At 36.3% G+C, this 12867-nt stretch overlaps 1 protein-coding gene across 1 annotated transcript; it reads right to left on the bottom strand.

Moving 5' to 3' along the window:
* Positions 1-302: 302 nt before the first annotated feature.
* On the bottom strand, positions 303-2973 carry LOC106174958 (galanin receptor 2a-like). The gene has a single exon (XM_013556739.2). The coding sequence runs from the start codon at positions 2367-2369 to the stop codon at positions 1212-1214; it is 1158 nt and encodes a 385-aa protein (XP_013412193.2). The 5' UTR covers positions 2370-2973; the 3' UTR covers positions 303-1211.
* Between the last annotated feature and the right edge of the window lie 9894 nt (positions 2974-12867).

Raw genomic sequence — 12867 nt, 5'->3', positions numbered from 1 at the left:
ACCCCCCCTGGCTACGGGCCTGCAACCAAAGAGAGGCATGCTGTGGATCCACAGGTAAACTAAATGTAACGTAACGTTCTTTCAGTATTACTACATAAGATCCATTGAAGTAATTTGGATTACAACAATTTTGTCCAAAACCGCCTTTCTGAATTTCGGGCAGCTTTTATTATACCTGGGCCAGACATTGGACATCTGTTCATTTTCTTTACCAATAACGCCATTTAACGAATTCATGATTCGAATTGTCTGTATTTACTTGTACGTCGCGCTGAAAAAAATCCAAAAAGCACCAATGCTCAGTTATAATTTATTGTTCATTCTCTCCTTCCCAATAAACGATCTCAGAAGTAAGCCTCTTTACGTTTTCACCAAAACAAAGGTAAATGTTGCCATGCAACTTCGGATTTACTAAAGTCTTAAAAAGTAAGCTAAAAGCTGAACAAGATTACAAATGACTTGGCTAAAGGTGTTACGTACACTATAAGTATATTTCGTCTAATCAACTGGCTAGTTTGTGGAGCGTGATAACTGGATTCCCAGTAAAGCACATAAATAACTTCTACTAGTGTCTTATACAACTCAAATTAAGTCGACATACCAAGGTGTAAACCGAATTAATCACTCAGCGATAAAAAGTTCAAAACTGCACCTTTTCAAATTTTTGGCCCTACTTATCTGCCCCTTTTATGTACAGTAAAAAACAAGCAATCAGTTCAAATATCATTTTTCGGATAGTATGAAACGATTTCTTTAGGTGTTTCTGAAAGTTATACTATTTGGAACTATATGGTGGCATTTGGTCCGTTTTTTTTTTTTTTTTTTTTTTTTTTTTTTTTTTTTTTTTTTTGTAAAAAATTTGACTTTAAATGCATCTTTAAGGTATTTGAAACACTGTAAGCAACTTACGTAAACTTACATGAGGGAGCAAAACTTACACTAGCTCTGACAAAACGATGCACCAGACTGATAGCAAGTTCTCATTATCATGATTTTTATGTTACTTGAATTTCGTTGACGTAAAAAATCTCATTTGCCTTCTGCCATGCATCATAATAGCTACGATAAACTGATATTGCCTAACATTTTAGAATTACTTTTGCAATTCGACTTTCTCGCTCTAAAATGACGTGACACATACTTCATTAAGTCCGCATTTCAAGTTCGTATCACAATGAAAACGACACGTTAATACGTCATCTCAAATCCCTTCAAACCTCGTTAGACGTGCAAGAGTTCGTGTTTCTTGCAGAGGTCCGGAGCGACCTCATACTGACCACAGTATGTCCGCTGCAGCTGTGCTCCCGTGACCTCATCACCGTACTCATGGTTTGGCGGAACGCTTTCCGGAACTCCTTGGAAACAAAGTTATATATGATAGGGTTAAGGCAAGAATTGGCCGAGGCCAGTACGATGGATGATATGGACGTCACAACCCAGGCTCGACTAATCCCCTGTACCTCCAACATCATGAGGATGAAGTTAACGTGGAACGGTCCCCAGCACAACACAAAGACGGCGGTCACGGCCACCAGGACTACGATGATTCTTGGGTTATAACCGGCGGCCACCAGGGTTTCGCTCTCCGGGGTAAACCTGCTTCTCCTGATGTGGCACACAATGGCTACCGTGGAGAGTGCGAGGAGGGTCACAGGTATAAAAAAATCTATACCGCTTATAATAGAGAAGAGTAGATAGAACTCCACGTCCGTCTCCGTGTGCATACTACATTGGCCAATCTCCCGGTAATATAAAGCCGTTGGTATGTTGAAAGCCAGCATAGCCAGCCATACGATCAGACTGACGGTAATGGCATGGCGTCTGGTTAGGAACTGAGACGCCCGTATCGGAGACGCTATCGCCCTGCAGCGGAACATGCAAATGACGGCAAGAGAATAGGCGCTCACTCCCATGGTGACATAAGTCGTGAAACGTAACATCTTACATAACACGTCCCCAATCATAAGGCGCCATTTTGAGATGGCGACAGCGCTCTGCAGCGGAACACAAAACAACAAGAACAGTAAGTCAGCGACGGCAAGGTTCAGAAACAACATGTTGGGGCAGGTCTTCATTTTCTTGTTGTTTAATATAACGTATATCACTAAACTATTCCCGGATATCCCAACGACGAGAACAAGGCCGTATATCACTGGTAATAAAATCGATGATATTTCCCTCAAATCCATCATAAACTTCATTAGGCCATCATCACCATAACCCCACACTGTGCCACTTTCATTCATGTGGCAGCCCGAGCCCTCCACTGCTCCGCCATCCAATACCGCATAAGTGACATTCCCGCTATAGTCACCATTGAATGGCATCTTTGCTGAAGAAAGATTCAATTGGTAGCAGTCCTCTTCCATTATTTCTTCTAGTTACCGAACAGGTGGGTTTCTCATTTGAATTATTTGTCTGAAGATCTTAAAACATTATTTACTATTGTGCAAAACCACAGCGCAAATTTACACAGCCTTTGTCTGTTGTTGCTTCTTTCCCTATGGCTTACCGATGTTTAGAGACCTGTTATCCCTGATTCAGCCGTAAGCATGTTCAGTTGGAAAGTGAAAATGACATGTATTTCTCATTCCGCAACATGTTGTATCTTCGCCCTAACACTAGTTGATCAGTTTAATACAAATTAAGACTGAGTGGGCACATTTTCCAACAGAAGAGATTAACAGCGGCCCATGGTTTATATCTGAAGTGTTTTCCGCCAGCTCTAGAGGCCGTTTAAAGTCTGAAACGCTTCTTACAGTGTTGTCATCACTTAGAACACGCGTCTGCGCCTACGGTTCTTGCCGAAAGGCTTAAATGTTGCGTATGACGTCAAAATAACGCTTGAATCTCCTGGGAGTGACCGTGTATAACGATGCAGACTTCAACAAGGTGCGAGTGAAATTACATTCTTAGAAATATAATATCATTCTTTTAGATGTTATTTCCGATAAGAGAACATCTGATCCGATGATTTTGCCACCAAAGCACCTTATGCGCAAGACTTAAAGATTTCCCCTTCAAATCAAAAGTTTTACCGCGTGTATTATTTGTTTATCAGCAGTCATGTTAGACGAGCAACAAATATTCTTGTGTGGGTGAGAGCTATGACTGTTGTTTTTTCCGATAAGAGCGGATTTCTTTCATTACATAAACACAGGAAACTCTGCCACTATGGATGGTTGTGTGCCTTATGACCTGCGTAAAAATGGGCGTTTGAAGTAGTTTTCAAATAATGAATTTTTGCAGCTTTATGATTAAAATTGCCCCGGACCTAGCAGATAAAATTAATTTGATATATTGAAATAGACAGAAGCATATATCTTGCAAAGAGGTCAATATTATTAGTAAGCACACAATAAAATGAATGTTGAGGACATACAGTGCGCGTTAGACTGCCATATACAGCAAAACAATTTATTTCAATGTTTTTTATTGAATTACGATGGCATATCCTATCCAATGCTTTTGAGGCAATTGCGAGCTTTAAACACGCTTTCGAGTTGCAATGTTGTTGTACCGTTAGGGGTGAAACTCACCATTTCTGCTGCGAGAACTCTAAATACGGATCGCCATTGTATGCAGTCATTGTGGCCAGTGATTTCCATGCACAAATTGCAAAGGCGTTTCCGTGGGTTCTTTTTTTTATTTGCATATAGATCCCATGGTTATCAGTAGCGATGAAAATTATCGCTTTAGGAAAATTCACTTCAGAGGGAGAATTAACGGCAGAAAAAAATTGCCTCGCACCTTCTATTCTTTATCTATAATGATAATATGTCTAGTGAAATTTCTAAAAATTGCTGTCAGTTTTCCTCCTCCCCATTGTGTCAATTGTCTCGTCGTGTCATTTAACGTGTCACTAGATATAATATAGACAAAATTCATGTACAATGTTAGTGTACGATGAAAAAATGGTTAAAATAGCACGCTATACAAATGAAGATATTAGGCTCTTTTCTACCAATTATATATTCTGAAATGTTTGTCAGCAGTTTATGATGAACTGAAACTTATTCATCCTGGAACAAATGCACAAAGGTTTTATTTTAATTATGCATCTGGAACTTCTTCCGATTACGTTGCGTTTCAGAAAGTATCGCTTACCTCGTTTTTCTGTCTTTTTACAAAACACCCAGACCCATTAATTATACTGTATCTGGTAGTCAAAAAAATTTAAAAAACGACCTAGATGTCTCACTTTAATAACTCATCAACCATACAAGACGTTTCAACGATTTTCAGTAAAAACTACTCCATGATATTGCTTCTGTTTCGAGTGTACTAGTATGTTCGTAAAATCCCTACAGCGATCAATTCAAAACCCATAGTCCAAAAGCCAGTTCCATCCGCAATCTCTGTGAAAAGCTGATTAGTTTTTATGATTATCTTCTGCAGTCTTGCATCCTGCTGTCAGTGTCTTGTCCATTGTAATACATGTATCTGTACATGATTTGGCCTCCGGTAGAAATACAGAGTATTCCTCCAGACTTCTGAAATATGGTCAGATCATAACGCCCTTGTTGAGACTATCGTCGCTGCACTTTCAAGCCTGGAAATGCTGTGACTTTGATAAACAAACATTCAAGTTTTATTTATGAATTAGCATGCGTTTTTTTTTCAATTTTTCCTGTTGCTAATTTATAAATATTGTGAAAGCTTCGTACTCCTTGCTTGATCTCCGCAGGAAGAAAAAAATTTTAGCGATTAAGTTGCGTCTGTTATTAATTAAAGGGTATTAAAGTGTTATATGATATAGATGTAATGTTTCTAAATAGTAAAGCAGTATTAGGTCCAATAGCAATGGGTCAACTAGGCAAGTAAACAATTTGTTTTGGGGATTGATTTCATCCTCTTTAATTCACAAGTATTTGTATAGATTTGTATAGTTGTTGTAAAGTTGTTATGACTAGAGTAGAGAGCCTGTAAAATGCAACTTGTAAACATTTTAGTGCTCAATAAAGATTATGTTATTAATTGTCTTTTTACTAATTAAAACATGTCTGAAAACAGCAGTCAATACTAAATGCCATGCCTTGACATCACGAGCACTATATACCAATTTACTTCCGGATATTAGTGATGATATCATTTTAATTCAATTTTGTAATAGATGTTACGATTAAATTCATGTTCATGACAGTATCACAGGTTGAGGCGTCACTGTTGTCCCGTGTGGTAACAAGTGTAAAAACATTAAATGAAGAACTTTTGATGTTTTAGTTACATTTAACTGCAAGTTACGTTTTATACTACCAGTAGATCTACCATATTATCATTTCATTCACACCTCACACAGAGTTTTTATCATTTTCTGTCTTGCCTCTGAGCATTATCTGCGGCTATCTACATGTAGTTCTCGGAAATTTAAGTGGAAAGTTAATTTCCCTCGCGGTGGCCATTACGTCTGCCCCGCTATCTGGACATGCCATTCCATCTCGCTTATTGAACTCTGGGTCACAAATTCTTTCTCCCCTCAAGAGAAAATGAGAGAATACTAATTGGAATAAGGAAAGACTTAATTGATATACAAGTAGTTGGGAAAATATAAGATGATATCTTACACCATCGGGTACACTTAACAATAATGGAAACTTGGGAATGGAAAGTAGGCTGCCAGCTTGTGATTTGTGGGAGGTGGAAGGAATTAGAGCAAAATTATGATGAGAGAGTAAGATGGGCATAACTTAATACGCATATACCCTACGCTGGCGAAACCGTAATTTTGCTTTGTAACTATTATTTTGAAATTTGTCTTTAAATTTTTCCTGAAGAATTAAGTTGTGTGCTTGTCAGTTGCGTTTCAGGAAGGTGATTAATTTTAAGCCACTTGGATTTTATAGCCCGAAGATAAAAGTTTAACATATTAGATATAATGTGAATGTTTCACAGCCAACTTTGTCTTAAAATAATCAGATATTTAACAATGTAGTCCACTCATTCATATGATATCTCAATATTCTGCTAAATTGATGGAGGAAATAGTGATAACTAACGTCACAAACAACAACAACAACAACAACAACAACAGCAACAATAGAACGATATTTTTTGCAAACTGTAATTGCTTTAGTGGAATAAGAAAATATAAGTCATCATGTCTTTCCTTTGGTGACTTCAGTCGCGTACGCACGAATACCAGACTATATCAAGCGTGCTGTCAGTGCTGTGTCACTGCCCTTACTACCATGATAATTCTATCTACTGTACTTTGCCACCGATACGATTAAGTTTTTTTCTGGTATTTAATCCCCAGCGTCACTTAATGACCATGTTGCTCGCGAAACCACTTTAAAGATGACCATAAACTCTCTTGGTTGAAGACCTTAAAATGTCACGAATGGCTTTCATGCAATTGTTTTGATATTATTGGTCATTCGCAAATGATTGTCGGGTAGCTTTCATCTTTCGAAGGACTCATTTCTTGATCTTTCGCGTTGAAAAGAAAAAATTTTAATAAGATTTTGCTTTTTCACTTCGTTTAACGTTTTTGATTAACTGTGTCTTGATTAAATTATCCAACTAGCTGGATTTAATATACAGAGTATGTGCAGACCAGAAGTCGTTCCCCAAAGCACATCTGACTTTCTCCATTGTGGTAGAGATGTTTACAGACTATGGCAGTCTATTCTCTGCTTTGCTGTAGCATCAATGATTGGTAATTGTATATTTTATGTATTCATGGATGTATAATGTTCGATTTTAATTAGCCAGCTCGTTCTTCTTATTTTCATTTTAGGAATGCAAATGGAAAAAAAAACGTACGAACAGACACAGACATACAAATGGCGGCCGCTGCAAGTTATCGGTGTTTAATTCTATCAGATAAAGCTTAAATGCAATGAATTATAATATGAATAATGCAAAATTTGGGGAGTTGCTATTGACGTTGGTCTAAATCTTCCAATTGAAGTCATAACAGAAACAGAGATACATGAAATATGTGTACAAGAGACTTCCACTTTGTGTAACAGTATATTAGCAAATAGTGTACGTGTTAGCCATCTGCATGTTGAAAAATATATCCTAATCAGACTGTTTTAGTTAGCACACTGTCAATTGAACTGCCATGGACAATAACGCTTTTATAAAGTGTTTAATCATTATCATATTTTTGTTGTTGTTTATTTTAGATCCGCTGATTTGTAGATACACTGTAATTTGGGCCTACCACTAAATTCAATGGCACGATTAAAAACGCGCAATTTCTCTTTCCTCTCATCCTTGATTAGAACAGAAGTTATAATCAGTTTTACATTTTATTGATTTATCGCATTAACTTAGTTAAGTTTTTAACTTAACCTTAACTTTCACTAAGGTAGAATAACATTCAAGAGCAACAAGACGCACGAGTGTAAATATTCTAACACACTTTTTATTAATTTATCCAGCGTTAACCACAGAACACAGCTACAAAATCTGTGCATCTACATGTATACATGTATAACTGTTTTGCCCAGTCGCACTTAATTAAAAATTATATTAGATCATTGTAGCTTGTAGTGAAACTCTCTGGGTGAGCACAAACGTCAATTGAGGCCAAACCACCACTTCAGCCCATGTGACATAACAATCATTCAAACAATTTTCTGAACATGATATCCATAGTTTCGTGATAAAAATTTCTTTTTTCTATCAAAACAGTGATACAAAAAGTCCTTACTAGAAAAAGATCCAACCTTCATTTCTTCTCCACTTCGATCTAGGTACTAGTCTAGGGGGCTTATTTCACATTTCTGAACAACGCAGCGATGGCGCATTATTTTTCCATAACCGTACACATACAGTAGTTATAGAATATCTGAAATTCCTTAATCCATCCTTCTTGAAATTCTTTACTAAATCTCCGATAACTTATACAAATTAAAGCAAGGAATAATCCTATCATTCTAAAATGGAAAAAATGAACAAGTTTAGATATTTCTTTTCTTCACAATAGGAGAAAAGGACGTATAATCTGATATAGTATTTCACTCTCTTGACATTGGAAAACAGTGGATGTTTCTATTTTCTATTATGTCTGGAAATGTGTCGTTTTTTATTTTTGTATATCATAGAAAAATTGGAAAAAACGAAGAAAAATCTCGTTTTTTCCTTTTTCATTTTAAAATGAAAAACGAAAATGTTTTTCAATTCATTTTGACCATTCATGACGAAATAGAAATCACCTTCCCCCCGTACAATGCTTGGACGGTCCGTAAAACCTGTTAAAATCAGATTTTTTCTTCAGCATTGGATTTTCTATAGCCAAAAGATTATCGCAGGATGGGGCACATGTAGTAATAAGCAGTAGAAAGCAGAAAATGTGGATAAATCACTTGTTCTCTTAAAGAAAGATGGTTTCATTGTCAGTGAAATGGTATGCCATGTGGGAAAATAGGAAGACAGAGAAAACTCATTTCTGAGGTTCTCCTTCATTATATGATATATATTTGTGAGAGTAATCAGTATTTTTTTTGACATTGAGCATTTACAATCATTACAGCAATTGGATTTGGACCTAGATAATATTAATCGTAAAAAAAGAAAGACCACTAAGACGTTCGATTATTTTGATTCAAGTTTCATTAGGCGTTCGTAATGTGCACAGATTGCAAAGTGCAAAGACAAAAGGAGTGGAACAGGTGACATTCCTCCCATGTACAAACCCCAATACTCCAATCAAAACTACTGCTTCATTTGAAAAGGGTCAGGATTTCCTGTAGATGCACCAGTAAATAGTGACCATTGCACAACATAAAATTATCTCTATTTACAGATTTACAGACACCAGAAGAAGCCTGGGATAAGGTACAACAGGATTTGAACATATTAAAAAATGATTATTGATGATTTTAAAAAAAGGTATTGATGTACATGTATTTATGAGTTAATTGATGCTGAAAATGATTGAAGTATGCTTTGCACAAACATGTACTGTAAATCATGTAGTCCATATGTACGTGTAAAAGGTATGTTCTTTATATGTACTGTTGATATACTATAGGCTACTGTTGAAAAACATACTAGTCCTAGCTGGTATACTAGCCCTAATATGGCTGCAACTTTTGGTTATTACAGGACCTTGCTGTTGAAAAAATTACTAGAGAAAAAAATTCATTTAGTTTTGAGAGCTGCAACCGCAGATACTGTGAAGTATACAGCAACAATTTTTGTTACATAGAATAGATTGCAAATGACTAATAAGTCTTTATTTTATTTCTCCTACCGAGAAAATAAGGAATAAAAAATTAGAATAGTTAAAAATTAAAATAAAGAATATACAGTACTTTGTGTAGGGTAGAAATCTGATATCATGTTTTGATATATGACAAAGTAAAAACTTTTTCACTTTAAATACCCGTATGCAAGTAACGCTTGATGACAGTCTTGCTGCTAAATAAGTACTTCTGGTTTATGATATGAGCCATCGGTGTGTTACTTAGTAGGATTAAAGAAGAAATCAAGAAAATACCATCAGCATTTGCCGCAGGGCATCGTGCCTAATCATAAGATAAGAGTTTATTCAGCCATTGATATATAAATTAAATTCACATAAAACGGAAATTGGATTGCTATATTCGGGTAAAGAGTATAAAGTATAACATAACAATAAATTATCTAAAATTTAGTTGGTAAAAGTTATATTTTTGTTGTTAAAATGAGAGACAGCAGCTGGGCAAAAACTCTTTAAAAACTCAGTCTCGCCCCCCCCAAAAAAACTGTTAATTATGCTGCATTTCACAAATCCCGTTGGTCTTCAAACTGAACCACTAGAACGTGGTGTGATTGTCCTGATAGTGTTTTCTGTCATTGGTGCCAAGGTGCCCAAAGTCGATTAAGATTTGCCAACTTTACTCATTGGTGGTCTGTCGTTTGTAAAACACATTGTGGAACAATACTACGAAACCTACTTAAGGTGCATGTTGTCGGTTATGCAAGTTAAGTCACCTAAGGTAGGCCCAAAAACTTCAATCTCTGCTGTTGAGACGAGTACCACAAGTTTAGTGTTCTCAGCTAACCTTTGTGCTATAAACGGTTGCAATCTCTGTCAGCAACTTACCTAAGCAGCATGGGTCACTTTGAGACGAAGAAATTCTGTGAAAGCAATTTACGGGATTGTGCTCGGTATCAGTTTTCCTTATTAAATGCCGGATGATGATAATTACAAGATTGTTAGACGGTACTTACAACCTACAAATACGATGTATGGATGTATATATATAAGCGTGATAATTTCAGATTCAGTTTAGATGCTTCTTGTATGAATACCTGAATTTCACTGGGACTCAGAGGTAAGCAGGAAATTTTTTAAAGATGAATGACACTGTGACACCAGTCCACCTTCCAAATATCAGTTCAAATATTTCAGAAGTAGAGAAAGGATTGGGTAGTGATGTAGACAACAAAGGGTTTCTATATTTTGTCGGAGGAATTTCGGCTTTCTTCACTGGTTTGGCTGGTCTTGTTTTGAACACGGTGTCTTTTGTCGTGTTACGAAATTTCAAGGTCCAGAATTCATCGACCTTTTTGCTCAGTTGCTTGGCAGTTGCAGACAATTTCTTCATCCTTTCGCAAACGTTTTTTATCAGCATCCCATCCATATTCTCGTACATTGAACTAATTCCAGGAACCCTTCCCTTTATTGCGAAACATTCACGAGTGCTTTGGTCATTAAACAACTGGTTCATTCTTATTCCGATTTGGATGAGCGTTCTTGTTACCGTTGACCGCTACCGTCTGATTTGTCGGCCCATTTCACAGCTCCTGGATACCACATCTCTGAAGACGTGGGTAGGATGGGTGGTCATCGTGGTCATTGCTTCTTTTATAAGTGTTATACCAAAGTACTTTTTCGTCGTTTCAGCCGCATTTCAGCCATGTTCCTTGAACAAGACCTATCCATTTTGCTTCAAACCACCCGTTGTCCGTTTTCCCGAGCATAAGATCTACTGGCTTGCTTTTCACGCTCTTTTTTATTTTTGTATTCCTTTTTTAATTGTAACCAAGTGCAATGTGCGAATAATACGCAGACTGCGAGAACTATCCAAACGACGCGCAGTGCTTTTCGCTAAAAAAAGACCACAGACCGAGAATTGACAAAATTGTAATAATGATCGCCGTTTCTTGTCTGGTATTTCATCTGTTTTATTCTTGCACTTTTATTATTGGGTTCTATCCAGGAGCATTGCCGCAGAATATTACACGAAATATGCCGTTATTCTTCCAAGTGCTTAACCTCGTAGCAATGCTTAACTCTTCTATCAATTTTTTCTTTTATGGATTGTTCGGTAAAACGTTTCAACGTACTCTGAAATCCATGTGTTGCTCTAGGTGCGCATAAGACGATGAAAGAAAAATTCACAAATTAGGTCCAAGGCGACATTTGATGATCGACTTAATCTTGAGCAAGACACATTCCAATTAACTCACCGATATTGAAATATTTGAAATTTATGTAGGATTGGGAAGAAAAAGAAAGAGGTCATTTGAATCGAATTAAAACCAGGGAGCTCTCATTATGTAAGTTGACTATCCCAGTAACTGTTTAACACCTAATTGTAAAAGAAAAAGCAACATTTGGCAATGCAACTTATAATTGCACGTATAAACTGAATTACTGCTGTTTATATGGATGTCAGAAGAAAGATAACAAGGTTTTCAAAGCATTTCCGATAGATTATTAACCCGCACGACTACGGGCAATCATATCACACCAGTTATAAAAGAACTACATTGTCTGCACTCCAAGCCAGGCTTTCCTTTAAATTTTTTGTTTACGTCCATGATGCTTTTATGAAGTGGCACCAACGTACTTAAAAGATCTCCTTGTTCACTAAGTTCCTACCAGAAATTTTCAATGAGCAGATCAACTGTTTCTGAACCTGTACAAATGCGTCTTAAAGCTTATGGGGCTATAAGTCAGCTGGCCCAGTGGAATATGCTACCAATTGAAGTCCGCTCAATTAAATCAAGTAATAATTTTAAAAAGGATTTAAAACACTTCTTTTTGTTATTTTTTTATTATCTGAATTGTTTTGTGTGAGAATTAAGATGTTTTTATCTGAATTCTAAATTTATTTGCATAATTTTTAATATCTTTGTCATTGTGTTCGTAAGTATTGTCTTTATGTAAAGTCCACTGAACATTTTAACGGAATTTATTATTATTATTATTATTATTTAGTCAGGACAATGAATTTCTGTCTCGCGGAACGAAATTCAAAGAACTAAACACTGTTTTCACAGAACCTGTGTAAACAGTGTTTGGAGCGGCAGGAAATCATAAAGTTGACATTCAGCTTCAAAAAAGAAGTCTAGTTTAATCGGGGATTTGTGCAACTTTACTTTGCTTGCTCTAAGCATGGAAAGTATATCTGCAACCAAATGATGATGATTATATTTTTAATATTTTTACATATTTTTACATATATAAGTAGTTTAGATTTAAAAGTACTTAAAGTAAATGATTTATCTCAGTTTAGATATAAAAGTTCAATTTTTGCTATCTGTATTTGGTACATTTTAATTTAATCAAACGTATAAATGTATACCACTCAGTACTGTAAAAGGTGTGACCTCATGCATAGATGACCAAAGCCTTACGTGGTGGGTGAATTAGAAGGACGAAGGGTGTAGGAAAAACAACTAATTTTCTTTAAGAATATTTCGAACCGCTTGGTTCATAATTGCATTTTTGGAATAGGAGTATTCATTGAGGGCAACTTTGAAGGTTCAAAATCTTGGGTAGTTAAGCTTTAAATCGACAGAGATGATGCCAAGCATCGGTATTCTGTGAAATTGCATTGAAAAACTAGATGCATATGTCAGTATCCGAGAGTGATTGCATCTTTGCATATCAGGTATAGGTTATATACTTATGGTGCA

Source organism: Lingula anatina, chromosome 3 (genome assembly GCF_051362555.1).
Source record: "Lingula anatina isolate TDL-2025a chromosome 3, LinAna3.0, whole genome shotgun sequence".
NCBI classification, from domain to species: domain Eukaryota; kingdom Metazoa; phylum Brachiopoda; class Lingulata; order Lingulida; family Lingulidae; genus Lingula; species Lingula anatina.
Note: the sequence above shows the minus strand (reverse complement) of the source record. Positions and strands in the feature narration are given on the sequence as shown.

What these genes read in the sequence shown, in the direction of transcription:
- LOC106174958 (XM_013556739.2), bottom strand. Translation starts at nt 2,369, where the DNA reads ATGGAAGAGGACTGCTACCAATTGAATCTTTCTTCAGCAAAGATGCCA.